General features: G+C 37.2%; 1 protein-coding gene across 2 annotated transcripts in view; it reads left to right on the top strand.

Moving 5' to 3' along the window:
- Nucleotides 1-22,576, top strand: part of LOC117289612 (adenylate cyclase type 2-like) — a 98,273-nt gene that overhangs the window by 32,491 nt on the left and 43,206 nt on the right. For both annotated transcript variants that reach the window (XM_033770815.1, XM_033770814.1), the window contains exons 4-6: nucleotides 3,378-3,527; nucleotides 13,929-14,098; nucleotides 17,885-17,996. In XM_033770815.1, the coding sequence (XP_033626706.1) occupies nucleotides 3,378-3,527; nucleotides 13,929-14,098; nucleotides 17,885-17,996 (432 nt within the window). The remainder of the gene's footprint in view (nucleotides 1-3,377; nucleotides 3,528-13,928; nucleotides 14,099-17,884; nucleotides 17,997-22,576) is intronic.

The raw sequence follows: 22,576 nt of genomic DNA, 5'->3' as shown, positions 1-22,576 counted from the left end.
TTGTGCGTGCTATTAATTGTTGTTGTACAAAGGGGAAGGACAGTACTGTAGTGCAAGGATGAAGATGTTGATAGTGTCCTAATAACCCAATTAGGCTGTGACATTGATAGCGCAATCTCATCCAGGATAGTGGGGAAGATGTTGAGAGAGGCAAAACAGTCTGTGGTACTTTTACTTGTGTTTTCATGGTTTCCAAAAAACCAAAGGAATGCTTTGCCTTCTACTCTACTGAAGTTTGAGATCGATCAGCCATCTGGGTTGCGAGAAAATAGTGAAAAACTGATTACACAGTTTGCACGACATAGATGCAAAAACTAAAATGAATAAAGCGCTCATAAAGATTTTTGTTCTCACCAATTCTGTAACGTTCCTTTAACTTATCCAAAGATATTGTCAAGTTTCACCAAAACAAAGAATTCTACATCAGATATTATATATGAAGTTAAATTTGACTTGTCGCCCAGAGACCCTCAGGTCTCCTTTCGGGAGAACCAATCAGAGCAGTGACTGACTCTACACTAAACCCCTTCAAATAGGCCACTTCTCTCAGATCTCTTCAGTCTCCTGACGATGACAAGAGCAAAAGCTAGTCGAAATGTTGAGACTAATATATAAGAAATCACTCCGCAAGTAGATTGACACATGGTGTTACCGCAAACCCGATAAGAGTGTGTATAACCTTTGTGGGGGGCCTAGTTTGGACTAAGACAGCTTCTGTATCGCAATCCTATGAAATAGAAAAGCTTAGCTCTAAGCTTCAATTCAACAGATTTCACCGGCAGAAGTGACCTATCATGCTCATGATGAAATGCGTCAAGTTGGGTTTGTCTGAGGGCAGTCAAAATTTAAAAACTAAAGAAGAAAATGCATATCTACCTGAAAGGCGCATGAGGTGCTTTACACAGGTACTATCAAAAACATTTCCACAGGAAAATAATTTAAATTTTACCAGAAAATGTAACAATTTAAACAGTCCCCCCCCCCCCAATCCAAATAAATCAATTAGGGTCTTACGGCTGATGAAGCTGCCAGTATGCTTGTAGTGTTTTGATAGCGTGAAGGATTGATGAAGCTTGCTCCTTGTGCATAGTTGATGATGAGGGAGTTAAACGATGACATAAAGTGGCTATTTCCACAATGCATTTGTTACCCAGCAACACTAATCGTCATGGGGAATGTGCATGCGCATGTAGTGGAGTACAATGCTGTATTAGGGCTTAGATAAACGTTACAGCCTTGTTAGTAATAGACGACGGCCAGGGCCCAATTTCATAAAACATCTAAGTAGCCATTTTTGTGCTTACGGAGCATCCTTAGCAGAATTTCTATTTCTATAAAGCTGTTTACTGGAAGCAAAGGTGAATGCTGGCTAACATGAGTTAAAGGCAGTGGACACTATTGGTAATTACTCAAAATAATTGTAGTATAAAACCTTACTTGGTAATGAGTAATGAGGAGAGGTTGATAGTATGAAACATTGTGAGATATGCCTCCCTCTGAAGTAATTAAGTTTACGAGAAAGAAGTAATTTTCCACAAATTTGATTTCGAGACCCCAGAAATAGATTTTTGAAATCAAGCATCTGCAGGCACACAACGTTGTGTGATAAGGGTGTTTTTTTCTTTCATTTTTATCAGCAGCTTTGGCGACCAATTGAGCTCAAATTTTCACATGCATATTTTGAGATACACCAAGTGAGAAGACTGGTCTTTGACAATTACCAATAGTGTCCACTGTCTTTAACGTGAGATTAGAGACTCGTACAGTTTTGAGGACCCTATCTATTGGAAAATGAGTACATCACAAATTTGAATTTGACATTTCCCTTCCTCTTTAAGCAATAATTTTCTATCAAGTCAGGCTAACTCAGGTTTCAACAAGCCCACAAAGTGAGCTTTCAACTTGACTCTTGATCTTTGTAATTTTAGGACTGGTTTTTAACGTCTCCTTTCAATTTGGGATCATCTTAATAAATAGTTGAGATTATTGCACTTTTAAACCCATGGTCAGAACCAATAAAGTGAAGAATGCATTCTGTATTGAGTCTACACAGAGTACATCAAATATATTGAAGTGAGAGAGTCCATGGGGCTGTTTGATATATTGTATTTGACTTATTTGATGAATTCTGGTGGAGTGAACAATGAAAATCTACCTCAATAATCACCAAGTCCACTAGAAGGCAGAAATGCAATCTGCGCTTACCATTTTAATTATGACAATTTTCTCCTCCAAAGTTGATCTTTATTTGCAAGTTCACTTGAGACGTATTGGTTAACAACTTAAAAAAAAACCCTGGTATAATAAACTGGGTGTGGAAATTGTTTGTCCATTTTGTCATTACATGTTGGTGGAAATGTAGATTCTGAAACTGATGGTGTGTAGAAAGGTCAACAGTACCACTGTTTTAAATTTATTGTTGTTCTTTGTTAAAAAACCAACTTGAGGGGCCTCTATAGACAGAAACTTTGTTTCTTTTTGGCAATCCTACAGGCTCCTAGTTCTCTTTCCTTCCCCTGTATTTTATAATGCTCTTCGCATATCTTTTAGTGTTTTAAATATGCACTTTTTATCTCCCCAAGAAATGAAGAAAACAAAATATATAAAACATAAATGTAAATTTAATTGTAGATATATGAGTGTATATTGTGTTTTTAAAAAAAATAAAAAAATCATTTTGGTATGCCAACTCAAAGTTAAGAAGAAGAATACGGCTGTTTCTAATGGTCAAGCCTATGAGTGGCCTATGCTTCATCATACCTGACAATCATTAACTTGAAAGTGAAAGCACCCCCTACATTTTGCGCACATTGGCCCGGTGCTTGGGGATTGCAACCCCCATAATGTTCTTGCATGTAATATTTGAGTTCCGAATGTGGATGGATATTACTGAAGTTTTATTCTGTGCCTGTACCTGCCAATAAGGTTCTCAAGACGATTAAAGAAAAATAAAATAAAATTAAAGACGGTTTTTCAAATTGTTAATCATAAGAGCGATTTATGAAGACTTGTTGACAAGTCGTTAAATGTCCGCGCGGTGATAGCGTTCGGACTCTTCCCGCGGTATTCTTCTACTGCTGTCACGACTACGGTCCCATTTAATGGAGTAGAAGTCGAAAACCAGCAGTTAGCGGGAGAGAGAGAGCAGTGAACTCCCTTAAGCACCGCTACAACTCGACTATCTCACCGCATGGGAACAATTAAAGACTTGTTCTCAAGTCTACAATTTATATAGTACTGCATAAGAGTTTGTGTGCATTCAGTTTTGAATGAAGTGTGCTCTTCCATTATATTTAAACTATTGTGAATAGATGAAGGCAAATGGTGTATTCAAAACTAATAAGCATTTTATATTGTATATTTTTTTGTATTTGCAGGTCCTAGCCAATGTAGTTTTGTTTATTGGTGTGAATGTCGTCGGGGTGTATCACATGCAGTTACTAGACATCTCACAGAGGAGGACATTCCTCGATACAAGAAGCTGTATTGAATCAAGAGTGAAGCTAGAACACCAACAAGCTCAACAGGTGAGTTTGAGTCTAGAGTGTCATTAGAATTTTCAAAAAAGAGTTGCGTCTGTCCAAAGTCAAATATGGCTCAGCACGTCAGTTTGATCGGCTTTAGGGTTGAACAAAGATAAATTGACTTGAGTGGGATTTGAACCAACGACCTCCGGATTAACGTGCCTGCGCTCTACCAACTGAGCTATCTAGCCCTATGTTGGTGGTGTCCCTATTTTGTCAATACCTTTGTTCGGGGTGCCAGTCAGAAGCCATACAACCATTAGCTGGCATGTAGCCAGGGATCACACCCAAATTACGATATTAACCTTTGGAATCGTGATCCTTAGGCCTTAAAGACACTGGACACTATTGGTAATTGTCAAAGACCAGTGTTCTCACTTGGTCAATCTCAACATATCCATAAATTAACAAACCTGTGAGCTCAATTGGTCGTCGCAGTTGCAAGATAATAATGACAGAAGAAAAAAACATTGTCACACGAAGTTGTGTGTGTTTAGAGGGTTGATTTCGAGACCTCAAGTTCTAAATCTGAGGTCTCGAAATCAAATTCAGGGAAAATTACTTCTTTCTCAAAAACTATGTCACCTCAGAGGGAGCCGTTTCTCACAATGTTTTGTACCATCAACCTCTCCCCATTACTCGTCACCAAGTAAGGTTTTATGCTAATAATTATTTTGAGTAATTACCAATAGTGTCCACTGCCTTTGACAGGATGCCAGTCCATCGAAGGTTTCTCCCCAACACTGGTCGGTACCCATTTGTACTCCTGGGTGGAGAGAAGCAATAATGATAAAGTACCTTGCTCAAAGACACATGTGTCATGACAAGGATGCCAGGATTCTAACCCACAATAACTTGAGTCCACCGCCCTAGACCTCTCTGCCACTACACCCATAATAGCTGTGGCTATTGGCTGTTTCTTATTTTGTTGCTAAGGGTGGCCCATGCTTCATTAAATCCTGACAATCATTAACTTGTACAATGAAAAATTGGAGCATGTCATGACTTTACAGTTGTTTGACAATTACCAAACGTGTTCAGGGCCTTTAAAGGATTCGGGTACTTTTTCAAAATGTCCACAGATTCACATTAAACTTACAGGGTTTGAAGATTACAATAGTGGAAGGCTTCCCTTCAAATATTACTAACTGAGGTTGTGTAGTTTTTTTGAGAAATGAGTAAAACAAGTCAAAAAATAATTTTCGTCTCAGGAAGACGAAAATTAGTTTAGCATGTAAAATCCCATTAACCAGTTATGATAGTATACCAAAACCATAGCATAACTGGTTAATACGTTTATCGGGCTAAAACTGAGACGAAAACTATTTGTTTTCTCAAAAACTACAGCACCTCAGTGAGTAAAATTTCAAGGGAAGCTTTCTACTAATCATAATCGTCAAACTTTGTAAGTTTAATGTAAATCTGTGGACATTGTGTTTTGTGTTTGAAAAAAGTACATAGGGCTGTGTATATGGACATTTTGTTTACTCAAAATAGCACAAAACCTTACTTTCCTCTTAAGTATTGTAGTTTCTGAGAAAGAGGTAATTTCTCACTCAAATAGCAAAAGACTTCTGGCCAGAAGCCTTTTATTGCTATCTGAAAGCACACTATTTTGTACAACAAGTGTTTTTTTTCTTTCATAATTTCTTGCAACTTCAATGGCCAACAATTGAGTCCAAATTTTCACATGCTTGTTATTTTATGCATATGTTGGGATACACCAAGTGAGAATACTGGTCTTTGAAAATTACCAAATGTGTCCAGTGTCTTTAACCCCTTGTACAGTCCATGACAGTCTTAAAAGCTTCATGTTGTCCACCTGCTCAGCAAACATTGAACCGTGGACATGCAAGGGTTGTTGGTAACGCTCCATAGGTCATTTCATCTACCTTAATATTAATACCTCATCACCAATGGGTTGACTTTACTCTTTGGGGAGTTGTTAATGTCTGACAGATGAGCTAGTACTAATTACGATGGCCCATTTCATTACTAAGTGTAAATTTCATTACTAAGTGTCTGCAGAATTTAGGATTGATGTTAGGGTTTGTCTGGTTTTCACTGGAAATAATTGCACAGATAAATAATGCTCTCTTTTAAAGACAGTGGACACTATTGGTAATTGTCAAAGACTATTCTTTAAAGTTGGTGTGTCTCAACATATTCATAAAATAACAAACCTGTGAAAATTTGAGCTCAAATTGTCATCGAAGTTGCGAGATAATAATGAAAGAAAAAATACCCTTGTCACACAAAGTTTTGTACTTTCAGATGCTTGATTTCTAGACCTCAAATTCTAAACTTGAGGTCTCAAAATAAAATTCGTGGAAAATTACTTCTTTCTCGCAAACTACGTCGCTTCAGAGGGAGCCGTTTCTCACAATGTTTTATACTATCAATAGCTCCTCATTACTCATTATCAAGGAAGGTTTTATGCTGATAACTATTTTGAGTAATTACCAATAGTGTCCACTGCCTTTAACATCCACTTTTGTTAACACTCCCACACTGCTGCTCTCTACTTTGTTACATTATTTTCTGCCCTCCACAGTTAAAAGTGACCATATGAATTTGTTTAACACTGAAAAGTGAACTAAGAAAACATCAAATATCTATGCACTACGCACACACTGCTATATCGTGCGCGCTCCTGCATTTGTGTGGCTATCTTTGACTGTACGTGCTGAGCGAATTTGTGCAGTTTGATAGGGGATTTCAAATAGTCCAAAAATAATATCAAGTAGCAAACCACAAGGGAAACTGACTGGGTAAATTGTAATTATATTAGGGGGGGGAGGGGGGGTTGAACAAAAAAATATTTACTGGAGGGGAGTATTTAAACTTGGGGTTTGAACAAAGACACAATTACTCTACAGTAGGGTAGCTGGTGAACCTTCAACCGCCAGATAAACGTGTATTTGCTCTATATCAACTCAGCTAGAAGTGAGATGGGAATACATAGGGATACTTGTCTTTTGTTTACCAACAGAGTCCATACTTTATGCATAAAATTGAAAACACAAACTGCAAGATCTGCAACTGGTTGTCAACAAGTCAACACAAGAATCTGAACCTGTAGGGTTGTTTACCCTTTTCACTGAAAAGATTAGCTAAGATTAAAACTAATCCACTGGCTAACTCAAGGAATGGATATGAATTCTGGATGGTTTGAATATAGCCCTGAGCACTACAGAGGTCCTGATTTGATGAATCTTATTATAGGCCAAGTATGAAACTACTGTATGAGGACCTCCGGGCTTGCACGGCACCAGACTACAGACAAAATGCAGTGCAGAGTAAAGGCCATGATAGACCTTTTGGCAATAACCTATTTAGCACACTATTGAATGAGGTGCATGCTGGTCTAGCTAGCGATCAAACTTGAACCCTTTTCAGCATGCACCTCATTCCTCGTCAGACGCGCGCGTACCCAAGTATTTGCATTTGAAGGTCTATGTCACACTGGGCATTTTGTAGGCAACCAGTTCTAGGCGATCTCAAAATTTCAAATTTTAAAATGTAATTAACATTTCATTTTTCTAATTTTTTGTTTGAATTTAAGCTTGAAGTGTCCATTGTGTATGCAGCACAGTAGGTTGCCTCCTAATTGCATGGAAATTCACTCTGGGTGGCAAGAACTTAGTATCACTGATAACTTGTTTGTGAAAATACTCCCTCTAATTCAACTGACCGCCCTGAGCTTAAAAGAATGGACTGTTTGTATGCTCTTGGTTAACTAGCATTTTGGTCAACTTTGGGTTATAGGGCCTATTGTGCAAGATTTAAAAGCATTTTGTAGGAATTTTTAGTATTAGTGTTTTTTTTTATTTATTTGTTTTAACCTAGCTCTTTTGAAAGAGTTTTTTTTTGGGAAAATAAAGTGTAAAATTGTGTAAAAATTGAAAATAAGAATATTTTTAGGCTTCCTTGATAACACCTATCTAAATTTTATGAGCATTGTGACACTTTGGAACGGTCATTTCGTATTAAAGACACTGGACACATTCGGTAAACAGTACTGTCAAAGGCCCACACTTAAAATAACAAACCTGTGAAAATTTAGGCTCAATTGGTCATCGGAGTCGGGAGAAAATAACGGGAAAACCCACCCTTGTTTCCGCACATTTTGCTATGTGACATGTCTTTAAAATAAATCCGTAATTCTTGATATTGAGAATTGATATTGTTTTAATGTTTTCTCGAAAAGTAAAGCATTTCATGGAATAATATTTCAAGAGAAGTCTTTCACCATTACCTTCTGTAAACCCCATAAGTTATTTGTAAATCTGTGAACTTTTGTTTTTTTTGTCTGTACTGATAGTGTCCAATGGCTTTAAAGGAAAGTATATGAGATACGCAGAGGCAAGCCCTTTGTCTTAAGGGTCTTGTATGTGCATGACACAACACTTCGGACCTGCGGCTATTACCTTTTTAGGAGAACACAGCAATTACAGTTAAATGTTTCACTGAAGGCCATGCAGTGGCAAAGTGCAGGATGTACCAGGGGGTTTACTGACTTCTCTAGTGGGATAGGTAGGCATTTTAGTATTAAAAAACACATTTTTTACAAACAGAAATAGCTAGAAGCCTATGCTCTATGGTAGAAAAGACACTCAAAACTATATGCCTAATACTGAAGAATTCAAGACTTAGATGATTAGTCTTTTGAAATAGCATCCACACTAATACTAAGAAAACAGTACCCAAATCTAAATCAAAGGGGCAAAGTTTAATGAATATACATGCATTTTATAAAAAGTGTTGCGTTTCTTGTGTTTACTGACTGAACTGCACGCTTTTAAGCAATCACACAACATCGGTAAACAGTATTGTCCAAAGGCCCACACTTGTGTATCACAGCTTCTATATAAAATAACAAACCTGTGAAAATTTAGGCTCAATCAATCAATCGGAGTCTGGAGAAAATAACGGGAAAACCCACCCTTGTTTCTGCATGTTTTGCAGTGTCATGACATGTTTTTAAAATAAATCTGTAATATCTTGATATCAAGAATTGATAATTAATTTAATGTTTTCTCAAAAGTAAAGCATTTCATGGAATAGTATTTCAAGGGAAGTCTTTCACCATTACCTTCTGTAAACCCTGTATAAAGTTATTTGTAAATCTGGGAACTGTTAAGTTTTGTTTTGTTCAGAAAGTGTCCAATGGCTTTAAGAAAAGCGTTGCGTTTTCTTGTGATTTACTGACTGATGCTATTGGAGTCTTGCTTGTCGATGTTGTAGTGGTAAAATGTTTGTCTTAGATCTGGATATTTTTTAGCAAAATTGGGGTGATACTGCAGATTGCTATATTTACCTGATGCACCATGACAATAATCTTGGTTATGTCATTTTGAGAGCCAATAACTCCTGTGTGTTACAAAGTGTTGTATTGTATGCATAATGAGAACAGAATTGGGCAACCCCGCCCTGAGCCCGCCAACCACACAACCACTCAGAGCATTGATTGACTTGCAGTGGATCCACTGAACCCCTATAAATAAGCCCACTCTTCTCTTACCTCTTCAGTCTCCTGACGATGACTATAGCAAGCTAGTCGAAACGTTAAGACCAATTCAGAACTGACTCCATGGCAGTACAGTTAATTACGATCCTATAAGCTAAAGTAGTAGTCCAAGTCTACTCTCTATACCATCAGCCCTGGAAACAATTAAAAGCAGGACAGTTCTTTTCAGAACTGGGAAGTCTCCCGAACCCCCCATTATCTCCTCGCAGCAGTAGAATATAGCAAGACAGTTCTCTAAGAACAAACTCTACCTGGTAAGTGAGATACACACATTGTGTTACCACAAACCAAATATACATCAAGAATAGAATTAGCTGTTACGAACTGCAAACCAACTTAAAGAACCTATGGTATAAATGCAAAAAATAGTATATGACCTGACTTTTTGACCCATCGTCTTTCTCTAAGACTACAAATGAGACCACGCCAAACATGAACATGCAACTAAGCATTAAAAGAGAGACGTTGCCTTGGAACGGGCGAGTTGGTCTATAAATAGCGTTTGTTATGAATTGCATAGGTTAGCAATATTTCAAAGTAGAATGAAACAATCCACACAAATATGCTTCAAAATTGTGTGGTTTTCTTTTACTTTGCGAACTGACACGGTCAGCCATTTTGTTAGGTGACGCGACATTTACCCTCTTTTTTTTTATGTGCAATTGGACTCCCTAATAAATGGTGAGCTTAACAGACAGTTGCTGCATGTGATGCATGATGCAAGGGGTCAGTAGGCCCCCCTACGGCAAGTTTTGCAACGGACTTTGAAATTATTTCACTGACCTGAAATTCTAACGTGGGGTTTTGGGATGAAGTTTGTGGTGATTAGGTTTGACTTGAGAGATGCCCATGGCAAGTTACACCATAAGTGTCATGACTGTCCAAGCTCGGAAAGAAACCTGGTCTTGTATTATTGACAACATAGATGGTCAAATGTCACCGGGATACAGCTGAATATTTGCAGGGAACCAGTCATAAAAAAATGGATCAAATAATATTTTTGTTGGTTACCTTCTTGTCTTATAAGCATTACTTTGGTTGCACAGTAAATGATTTTTTTTTCTTTTGGCATTTTTGACAGATTATGCTTTTCCAAAACTTAAAATTGTTTGCATATGCCATGACAATGTACAAAATACATGAAACCTGCAACATCGTTTGCACATGGTTGATGGATGTGATTAATGTCGGTTACCCTGCAATAATTTATCTTTGTTTTTTATTCACGACCACTTATCAAAGGCTGATTTTGTGCATTCAATACCTTTAAGGTTATGGACACTATTGGTATTTGTCAAAGACCAGTCTTCTCACTTAGTATATCTCAACATATGCACAGAATAACAAACCTGTGAAAATTTGAGCTTGATTGGTCGTCGGAGTTGCGAGATAACTATGAAAGAAAAAAACACCCTTGTCACACAAAGTTGTTTGCTTTCTTATGCTTGATTTCTAGACCTCAAATTCTAAACCTGAGATCTCGAAATCAAATACGTGGAAAATACTTTTTTCTCTAAAACTACGTCAAATGAAATATAAGAAAATAGCTTAAATCTACATTTCGGGGTCAAATAGTCTTCTCAAGCATCGGACCAAGCATCTTTAATTTAAGTGCTTATAAATTATACTTTGCAAAATCTGCCCGAGGTCTGATTCATTGTCTGCAGGCTACAAATAATAATCTTAATAGTTTCGGAAAATCTTTTGAAAGTCTTCTGAAAAACAAAAACCACTAAGCAACTTTCTGAAGAAAAATTATAATAAGGATGTTGTGTTTCATCCACTTTAATGTCAAGCTAAAGATGCTATGTCAGATTTTTGACCGATTTGACTAACAAATTTTGATTTAAAATTCAATAGGTATTTTGATTGGGGTCGAGAAGGTTACAAGCTTTCATTTGAGCCATTGCTCGAAAAAGTCCGCCAATTATTAGTAGCAGTGAAATAAAGTGCTCAAACTTAGTTTTTGTCGGGATCCCGACAATATATCACGTGACCAATTCTTTTGTGTCTTTTAAGAAACATTTTAAATTTTTGTCACGGTTCCTGACCATTAAAAGTAAAAGTTAAACTTTGTTTCCTTAGAGCGGGTGATACTCTTTGAAATACCATTCACTCAAAAAATCTGACAAAGCATCTTTAAATTTCACTCTCATTAAGGATTCAAATTGTGTTTTTCTACGTAGCTTTGGATTTATGGGACATGACAATATTTTCTTTGAAAACACATCATCGAAAAACAATTTTAAAATTTCAGACTTCTGAATCTGTTTATCATAATACCTTTTGGAAACATCTAGTCTTTTGGGACCTTCTCTATTCCTTGTACATATTTTTAAATAAAATATGAAACATAGAAAGTAATGCTTTGAATATCTCTAGTCTTTAGAATTCTGATTCTGTTTTTCCAATCTTTTAGAAATGACTATCTTTTTATAAATGACGTGAGGTCTCAGGACTTTAGTTCATTTTTTCCCAGTTTAATTCTTAAAGGGTACTCTATTTGTTCAGAAATATGATATCTTAAAAATGGATCATATCAGTATATGTAAAATATGTTTGTGTAATAGTTCTTTTAGGTCATTTTCCTATCAGGTTCTTGTGTAAACAGTTTTCTTTAAATCCATTTTTTCTTGGTGGAGGCTGTCCTAGCTACTCAACCCTTTTTCACAGTACATTTTTCGAATGGTTGGGGGATGGTTGAATTCAGGGAGATGGAAGGTGTTGCTGTATGGGTGTTGTAGTGTGATATATTCCACAAGTTAGATCAATATTTTGTACCTGCTTGACTGGATTGAGGTCAAGTAGGAGGCGGGCTTGGTTATGGACGCATCGCTGCAGGACTGCAATGTCAAGTGCAGGCTGATGGGTGACTTCAACTAACAGTATACAATTGCTGCATGCTGTGACAGGATCCATGGTGTTTTGTACACTCGAGGGGGGAAATGGCACCCGGTGCCATTGCCCCGCGAGGGTGTACAAAACCCATGGACACCAGTTTGTTATACCTTTGTATAATTGCTATTCCTCTTCTCGAAGTTCTGTTGTCATCTTCAAACATTATTACGACGGACTATTCAATGTTTATAGAGCAGACGAACAAGAAACAATTCCGTCGAACCCGCGGTTGTTTTGTACACAGCGCTGGAAATTGACCAACGCTGGGCACAAACAAGGTGATGTACACCGGTGTACATCACTTTTCATGTTACCCGGCCCGTCGAGCCATGTAACATGCATTTTTGTTGCGCGTCACATGATTGGTTTTCGACCAATCAAACTTCACAGTTTATTACAGAGGTATAACAATACAGTTTGATACAAAACAGTACCACCTTAATTGCTTTGTGTTTTCCTTTGGATAGGAAATTAAGCAAAAGGGTCATGTGTTTTGTATATTGCATGTGATGGAACCCAGTACACTGATATTGTTAAAGCCATTATACACTTTCGGTACAGACATTTTTTTTTTTTAAAGTTCACAGATTTACAAATAATTTACAGGGTTTACAGAAGGTAATGGTGAAAGACTTATCTTGAAATATTATTCCATGAAATACTTTACTTTTTGAGAAAACAATAAAACAATATCAATTCTCGATAGCGAGAATTATGGATTTATTTTAAACACATGACACGGCGAAACGTGGGGAAACAAGGCTTGGGTTTTCCCGTTATTTTCTCCCAACTCCGATGACCGATTGAGCCAAAATTTTCACACGTTTGTTATTTTATATATAAGTTGTGGTACACAAAGTGTGGGCCTTGGACAACACTGTTTACCGCAAGTGTTCAATGGCTTAAAAGTGTTTTGGTACTTTTTGTAACACAAAACATTTCCACAGATTTAAATTAAACTTACGCCGTTTGAAGATAATGATTGTAGAAAGCTGACCTTCAAATATTAGTTGCTCAGGTGCTGCAGTTTTAGAGAAATGAGTAAAATAATGTGAAATAATTTTCCTTTTCATGAGACGAAAATTATTTTCATGACATTGTTTTACTCTTTTCTCAAGAACTACAGAATCTCAGAAAGTAATATTTTTAAGGGAAGCTTTCTACCGTCATTATCTTCAAACTGTGTGAGTTAAAAAGTAAATCTGTGAACATTGTGTTTTGTGTCCTTCAAAAAATACCTAGACCCTTTAAAAAGAGGATCTTACTCATTAAAAAATCAACCAAAACATAACTATTAGTCTCTAACATCACTTTAAAAGTTTCGCTACTTCTATTGGTGGAGAGCACGTCACGTGGGGGTGTTTAAACGGTTGATAATGACCAGCTGGAGCTGTTTATAGCCGGCTGGCTTCCGCGTAAGCGATAAGTAACTGCGTAAACTATTTTTAAGCGTGCGCGTAATCTCTTTCCAAGCGTGCGCCATAATCTATTTCTAAGCGCACGCGTGTACACACAACCTACGCGCATCAAACAGATTCTTCAGAAAGTTTTTGAAAAAAATACTTCAAATCTCAAATTTTAAATTTTCAAAGTGTCTATAATTGTATTTTTTCAATGTTTTTTAACCAAAGGGCATTTATGAATGGGAATAAAAGAGTAGTGACTCGTTCTTAAATGTTCGTTTAAAACCTTGCATGATCATTGCCGTGAGATAAAGGCCCTCGCCGACACGGGATGACCCTGCCGGTTTTAAACGGCCGTTAAAGAACTCATCGCTACCCTTTAATTTCCTTATTTGTATTTGCTACCTAAGTGATTTGCCTGTGGTTTCCTCAGAACTCAGGAAAGCACTGAGTATAACATATACAGTGATTGATACACATCGATGTAAGGGTGAAAACAAGATGTATATTCTTTTATCCCCGATGCAAAACTAACATCTGTTAAAAGCGAATGTTATGTTTTTATGTTTTCAGGAACGACTTCTTCTGTCTGTCCTTCCTGCTCATCTTGCAGCTGAGATGAAGACAGAAATGATGGAGAGAGTACGAGATCCGACCCAGGCACGGGTTCCGGCCCCAGGGGTGCAGAAAAACAGCACCACTCACTTTCACAATCTGTACGTCAAGAGACATAAAAACGTTAGGTGAGTACTTGCCTTTGGATGGGACATAAAGCCGCTGGTCCCATGTGTTGTGTAATGCATGTAAAAGAACCCAGTGCACTTGTTGAAAAGAGAAGGGGTTCACCCCGGTGTGTTCCTGGCTGTGGCTGCTGTATGCGCCGTAGCACCTTGTAAACCCTTATAAGGTGCTAACTACATGTACTTGGGCCTCATAATTCATCACTGCAATAAACTATCTTTCTGAAAGTTTGTATATACTCAGCACCTTGGTTACCTTGTTTGGTAGATCGAGCGATATGTAAGACTTAGATATTATTAAAATTACATGATATGGCATCATAGAGTCAAATGTTTGACTCTCATAAATGGCCGACCGTGTAAGTTCGTGTAATTTTCGAGGCAAATGTGTGTGGATCATTGTATTCTACTTTTTAAACATCTTTCTAACCAATGCATTTTATAACAAACGGTTACAAACGCTTTTTAAAGACCAACTCAACTCATTGTTTTCCTTTAATCACCAAAAGTTTTGCACCGGCTGTGTTTGCCAAGAATTATTGCATCATACAAAAACTTTCTGGTTACCCGATAAATTTTGCATGCGCACAAAAATTTGTCTGCGATTGTATCCATTCATATTTTTCACTTTTCTGCTTTCTCCAGAAGGCGATCAGAGCATACTGATCGAAACGTCGAGTTGAAACCAACGGTTCTTTTCAGAACCACCCCAACTAATTTAGAGATAGTCATTACATGGTGTTTCCGCAAAACCTTTCCATTTGGTAGCTCCACCATGCAAAGTTTCAAATCCTACTTCTAGTAAACAAGATGGTTCGTTCTCTGTGAGAAATGGTGTAGGTCTTACTGTGGACAGTGGGCTTGTGTAAAAGTGTGCAGAAATTCTCGCCCACACATTGATTGAATCAGTCTAAATGGTGCTAACTTAGACAAAAGAGCTACTTTATAAGCACCAAAAGTAGTTGAGCACAAACAAAATTATGCTGACCTGAGTGAGGTTACCAGCCAAAAGAACATGCAACATCTGTTACTGGCGTCCTATTTTTTTTTTCTTAGTAGAGAACTTTTAAAGGCGGTGGACACTATTGGTAATTACTCAAAATATTTATTATCATAAAACCTTACTTGGTAACGAGTAATGGGGAGAGATGGATGGTATAAAACATTGTGAGAAACAGCTCCCTCTGAAGTGACGTAGTTTTCGAGAAAGAAGTAATTTTCCACGAATTTGATTTCGAGACCTCAAGTTTAGAACTTGAGGTCTCGAAATCAAGCATCTGAAAGCACACAACTTCGTGTGACAAGGGTGTTTTTTCTTTCATTATTATCGCGCAAATTCGACGACCGATTGAGCTCAAATTTTCACAGGTTTGTTATTTTATGCATATGTCGAGATACACCAACTGTGAAGACTTGTCTTTGACAATTACCAATAGTGTCCACTGTCTTTAAGCTTGTTTCTACTTATAAGCAGTTTTGTGAAAATGGGCCTTGAGTGGAAGGGATCGGGTTTAATGCCTCACCATGGAGAGACTCATTCTTCGTGTTGGTTACTTTTACCGCTTGTTACTTCAAGAAGTTGTTCCTATCCAATTCAATTCTGCAGACATTTTTCTCATTGAAAGGGCGACTCACATGTCTGAGCAAGTGTTAGTCCCACCCTCTCTATGGCAATATAAAATTCATTGATTTCACACCATATAGAACATACTGCTAGGTCTGTATTTCTGTCTAACTAAATATGCATAGATTGTCAATATTAGCTAAAGACATCGAATGATTGATGGCCTACAAGGGCATTTTACCGGCTGCTTCTAAGTTTGCAGAGGTATCTTATGCCAACAGTAATCCATACAAGGAGCAAACTTTGTGGTGTTTGTCCAATTTTCTAGTTAAGAAACATAAGTCAAGGGGCTGTGAAAAAAACATATGCTGTAAAGCACTTATCCGAAAAACGTTCCTTGAGAAAACGCCTCCACAAACAGGAGGAGTAAAGAGAGAGAGAGAAAAACAGTCAATGAATACAGGGCCAGTGAGGTTTACTGTTGTTAATGCATTCTGTAAAAAATTATAAAATTTAGCAAAGCTAGCTCGAGTACAGTGAAAATGTTTATTTTAAGTTATCACACAAGCGCGAGTGGAATACAGAAAAATATAGCGCTTCTGCGTCCCACATTTAACAAGGCCTCATTATATCCAATGAGGCCTCATTAAGTCATCCTCACAAAGAAACAAAGTAACAGACAAAGTTTGTACAGCATGCACGCGCAAAGTTTAGAATGTAATTTTGTTCACAGACCATATGCATCGTGACACATCGACACTCATAATATGTAGAGTGCAACATAAAAACTGTTAGTAGGTTATGGCTTATTATCACACTCCCGATTCGAGCATCTGATCGGAGGGTTAGCGTGTACTGGAAGATAATACTGAATAACAGTGCTGGAGATCTTGAGGCCTGGCTCAGACTTAAGACCGGTCTCAGACTCAGACTCAACGGATCTCAAGTCCATTTTTGTTTGTGGATGCGAACTCAAACTCAGTTTCAGAGCACCTTGATTCGGAGTCGGGACTTGGACTCGACCCTGGGACTCTTCTCAAGACTGGCAGAAAAAAAATTGAAAATCCTGACGCTACCTTCATTGTGCCTGCATGTGAATAATTAGTAATGAAAACATTTCCGTTGATTTGTTGGCTTTGGCCTATGCATATTAACCTCAGATCCTGTTTGCTTTAAAAACATACTACCACTCTTATTTAAGTCCAGAACCAAACTATTGCAGTCAATCCAGACCTATACCTCAACCCAGCAATCCCATGTAATACTAGATCATTCCACCCAAACAAATATCAGATCATCCCAGGTAGGATACAGTCATTCTCAAACTCATTTTTCCCAAGAACCATCATCTGGTGGAACTCACTTCCCGGCAACATCATCACCTCCCCGTCAGTTAAGGTTTTCAGGGGAGTGGTGACTGCTCATCACCTATAAGCAGCAACGAGTCTTTCTTACTTGCACCTTGTACAAACGCACCCCTGCACTGCTCATGGACACGTAGTCCTTCGGCTTTACGTCAAGTCTTATGGACCCTACCGAGTATACAAGTACATAGAAATAGAAGTCTGTGATGGCTTTTTTTTGTTTGAAATATTTTTTGTTTGAAATTTACCTCCTGAATAGTTTTTTAGTGACTGAATGCAGACAAAACTAAGCACAATCTGTGGCAGGTTTTTGTATTGCTGACTGGTCGTGTCCAATGTCTTGGATTTTGAGCGCGTCAAGAAACTGTGACACTCGCACAAAGTCATTATTTTGGGCATGTGTTGTTAAAAGGTTGAAAGTAGACTTGTTACACTAGGCAACTTACAAGCAACCAGTTTTAGGCAATCTTGAACAAGAGAAACCAATCACATTTAAATGTTCACATAATTTTTCTTGCGACTCTTGAGAAAATGCTTGAAAAATTACTCACACAGGCAATTTACAAGCAACCAGTTCAAGGCAATCTCGAACGAGAGAATCCACTCACATTTGAATCTTCACATATTTTTTCTGGGAAACTTAAAGACAACGTTTGAAAATGTGCTACCTTAGTGGTCCTGTAGCATGCACTGCAGTTGATTGCCTCCAAGTTGGCTGCAAAAGTTGCCTCGTGTGACAAGGCCCTTAACATAAATTACGAAGTGGATTTATAGGTTTGAGCCACTTTCGGGTGTTAAATAAATGTCTTGGAGGGGCTTAATATGGTTACGTATCTCAGACTTGGTAATCTCTCTACACAGCATCCTGTATGCAGACATCGTAGGCTTCACTGCTTTGGCCAGCGAGTGCTCACCTGCTGAATTAGTCAAGACACTCAATGAACTCTTCGGAAGATTTGATGGATTAGCGGAGGTAAGTTAATTGTTACCATGGTGACAGTACTTCAAACACTCTCTGAAATCTTGTTGAGTTTTTTTCATGAAACATTTCCCAAAGTGATGTGACATATCCCAAAAGATGTGAAGTTAGTGTGATAGATGTTGTAAAAGAGGCACAGATGTAGGTGGCTTTAAAGGCAGTGGACACTATTGGTAATTACTCAAAATATTTATTAACATGAAACCTTACTTGGTAACGAGTAATGGGGATAGGTTGGTAGTATAAAACATTTTGAGAAACAGCTCCCTCTGAAGTGGAGTAGTTTTCGAGAAAGAAGTAATTTTCCACGAATTTGATTTCAAGAACTCAGATTTAGAATTTGAGGTCTCGAAATCAAGCATCTGAATGCACACAACTTCGTGTGACAAGGGTGTTTTTCTTTTATTATTATCTTGCAACTGCGACAGCCATTTGAGCTCAAATTTTCACAGGTTTGTTACTTTATGCATATGTTGAGATATACTAAGTGAGAAGACTTGTCTTTGACAATTACCAATAGTGTCCAGTGTCTTTAAAGGAAAGTTTAAAACATCAACCAAGTTTTTGGACAGCAAGTTCATTGCTTACCCTGTGTGGTTTGCCATAAAAACACAGTACAAACAATAGATGGAATACCGACTTGTGAGAATAAAATCTAATAGGGGAACATACCTTCAAGGAAACACAGAATAACTATTTTTGCAACCTCGCTACAATGGACAGAGCGATATCTCTTGTTTTATGATTATTTATTGTGATATTTGGAAATAAAAAACAAAAAATCAATCTCTCATTACTAATCTCTGGTAAGATTGTGCCAAAAGCAACGCTGATTAGTTGCTTTACGCTATATTTCGGGTGCTTCGCTGTGACTCCAAGTACTCGCTTGTAAAAATGCAAGTATTTGTCTTAGTGAATTCAGTATGACTGGACTGTTATATGTATATCCAGAAAAGTGTCCAGATCTGTATTATAATTGTATTTTCATGGACAAATGTTTGTTGTAACTCCCACCCGAAACCCCCAACAACTTGACCCCACGCCCAATTCTAAAACTTCCCCACAAATATTTCTATTGTAACCCCATATCCCATTAACCCTAGCCCTAAACTCTCTAAAAATTTTAATTTTATAGCCCACCACTAAGTCCAGCAAGCAATAAACCCATTCTATGAACACAGCGCTGCAGTCCATGGGCAGCACCAAACAACAGCATTGTCTTTATTTATGCTCAATCTATCCTATATGTTGTCTAAGAAACTCATGCCCCACTCCAATTGATGAGAGGTTGTTTGCCTAGACAATTTCTTGAACCATGGAATAATTTACCTGATGGACTTTGTGTGAAGGAAATGAGAGACATTTTTTCAACTAATAATTTCTCCAAATCCTCATCATTTCCTTGGAGAGTCCCATTTCAATTATGATTTTGTTAATAATTTTTACATTTTTTTTTATTATTAATATTTTATTTAATACCGAAAATTAATTTTCTTTAAATAACCACACAATATGACATTTTTGTGATTCTCGCTTTCGAGGGAATTTATCTCATATAATCAAATCCATCTCCTCAGGGACTTCATTTTCTTCTGAAATTAATCTGACTCCTGCTTCTAATGGCATCTTGATTTGGATAGATCATTACAAAAACACAATACAATTGAAACACTAGTATTGACAGGGGTTATATTTCTCCAAAAATATATTTCATGAATGAAGAGTTTTTTTGGTAGAATTGTGATGTTTTTATCTGTTGCTAGAGTCAAGTTTGTTTAAGTGCTGATAAAGAATAAGAAGATTAAAGAAAAACAATCCATTTGAACCTCTCTTAAAGGTACATTCATTGTTTGTTTTTTGTCAGTAATGCTGAATTACAGGCACAATTGTGAACAAATATTTAGTTCAATAAGACATTTATTCCATAGTCTTGTTGGCAAATAAATAAAATAATAATAATAACAATAACATGCATTTATGTAGTGCTTAATATAAGGTTTCTAAGCCCTGAACAGGAAGTGTAAGTGAGGTGAAATAGTAGACACTTAAGAGCCTACAATTCCGGCCAAAATGCTTGGGCCACCCTTTCCTAACATTGTATACAACGATTCCCTGTGCACTTCCCATTCACATTCAAAACATTTGTCCCCCGCCCGCTGCTCAATGTTGACTGTAACTCAGAACACAACTCAGAACACAATCAGCAATTGGAACACAATCAGAACACAATCAGCAATTGGAACACAATCAGCAATTGGAACCAACATTGAAAGGGGGCAGGAGGGCCCAACGAGATATGGCCGGGATTGCGGGATTTAAATAAGTGTGCGTATGAGAGACGATCAGTACACAGAAAGGTGACAAAATCACAAGCACATAAATTATAAGTACCTATAAAATTAATAAAGTGTTGAAGCAAATAACAAAATAAGTAACTAGGAATTAACTATGTACAAGAGCATGAGGCTGTTTGAATAAGCCAAGGATTGTAGACAACGGCCTTTACACAGACAAACACACAAACGGCGAAGATGAAACGAGGACAAGACAGGAAAAAACAAACAACTACATTGCACAATGCTGACGACAAAATACAAGGAATAAAATTCAAGAAGACAAAAGTAAATAGATGAGTAAAGAAAAAAGCTATGTTACATAGGTTCTAAAATAACCCATATGAGGCAGACGTTATCAAAACATTAATATGCAAGTTTTTCAAATTATAAAACGTTATTCATCATATTTTTGTATGACTTCTCAAAATTGTTTTATTCGGTGCCTGCGGATTTTGTATCAAAAAATTCTGACTTTATGTCAATAGTTTTTTCTCTGGCATGCCTGTCTCTTGATATACACCCACCTGGATCTATTTGACGTTATGATTTCAAGAGATGCTGTATATTGTTACAGCTGTGTGCACACTGCGAAGAATACACAGGATCTATTCAAGTAGACTGTTATTAGACTGCCACGGCCATATTGGTTGGGTTCCCTGTATGATAACAACAAAGTACACTGAGCTGTACATAAAGGAGACCTGTCTATTTACTTGACAACCTCAGTTTAGTGCATGTATACATGTTTTAGAATGGAGGAGAGCTGTGCTCAGCCTTGCTCACGTTGGAAAATTTATAAACTACGCTTTTGGGTCTATCAAGGGCATTTTCTGGGATGGGTAGGGGGTTGTAGGGAGTATATTTACCAGATGCATGTTCTCTTTTGGGCATGTGTGTAAGCAATTTGCAGAGTGACATTGTTTTACGTCAATGCATAAAGGTCTGTGACCTAAAGAGTACTGCGCTGATTGCTTGTTCTTAGTGTACAGACCATTACCTGTGATATCAATTGTTCACAAAAGAGCCAAAGAGACCATACTTAATGCAGGCCTGGGTCATACACAGCTGTATGAAAACATAAATTATTACATTTTTTGTAGATTGCACCGTCCGATTTTCACTATTTGATAAGAAGAAAGGGATCACATCTCAAAACTTGTTCCGCCGTCATTTTTATAGCTCTTGAATTTATGTGGAAATTATGACACAAACTGTCAACGTTTTCATATGACAACATTTTCCAGCATGCTTGCCAGAAAGACCCTGGAATATACACTCCCAAATTTTGGTTAGGAAAACCATACTCTTTACTTAAAGGATTTGGGTACTTTTTCAAAATGTCCACAGATTTACATTAAACTTGCAGGGTTTGAAGATAATGATAGTGGAAAGCTTCCCTTCAAATCTTACTTACTGAGGTGCTGTAGTTTTTGAGAAATGAGTAAAACAATGTCATGAAAATACGTTTGTAAATGATTAAAATAATTTTCGTCTCATGAGATGAAAATTATTTTCAAGACATTGTTTTACTCATTTCCCAAAAACTACAGCACCTCAGCACGTAGTATTTTCAGGGAAGCTTTCTACTATCATTATCTTCAAACTGTGTAAGTTAAGTGTAAATCTGTGGACATTGTGTTTTTTGTCCTACAAAAGTTACATAGACCCTTTAAAGTGATAGCTATTTAAGACAATCTCAGCTAGATGCTGACCAAGTGCTTCATGTTCCAACTTATTATTTTGGGGTTGAAACAAAACAGACTATTTGTACTATTTTTTATGAATCATGTGCTCATGTTGAATTATCTCCAATGTAGCTGATAACCCAAGTTCCATATTGTTTTTATTTTAAAAACTATACTTTCCCAAACAATAGATAATTTTGATTGTTTTCAATTGACCAATTACCTGACAGATGATTGACAGTCCACATTATGAGTTATCAATAATGACGGATCAGAGTAAACGGTAGACAAGGAACAAAAACATCCAAGCAATTTGCCTCTAAATGATGTTCACACTACCAGTCCGCCCAAAACTCAAATTCAATCTTTCAACAGTTAAACCTCAAAATTTATCTCCATAGCTTAGATCATAGTTCAACAAACTTGGCACACACAGTATTTGGCAGTCTAAGAATGTTTATTTCGTTTTGCTTCAGGAATTTCTCCAGAATGCATTTAGTTTATACAATTGAGAAGGACAAATATTCAAATGTCGCCCATCAGCCTTGGTTTG

The sequence above is a fragment of the Asterias rubens genome, chromosome 4, assembly GCF_902459465.1.
Source record: "Asterias rubens chromosome 4, eAstRub1.3, whole genome shotgun sequence".
In the NCBI taxonomy this organism is placed as follows: Eukaryota; Metazoa; Echinodermata; class Asteroidea; order Forcipulatida; family Asteriidae; genus Asterias; species Asterias rubens.
The sequence above is the reverse complement of the archived record's forward strand: the minus strand, read 5'-3'. Positions and strand labels throughout refer to the sequence as shown.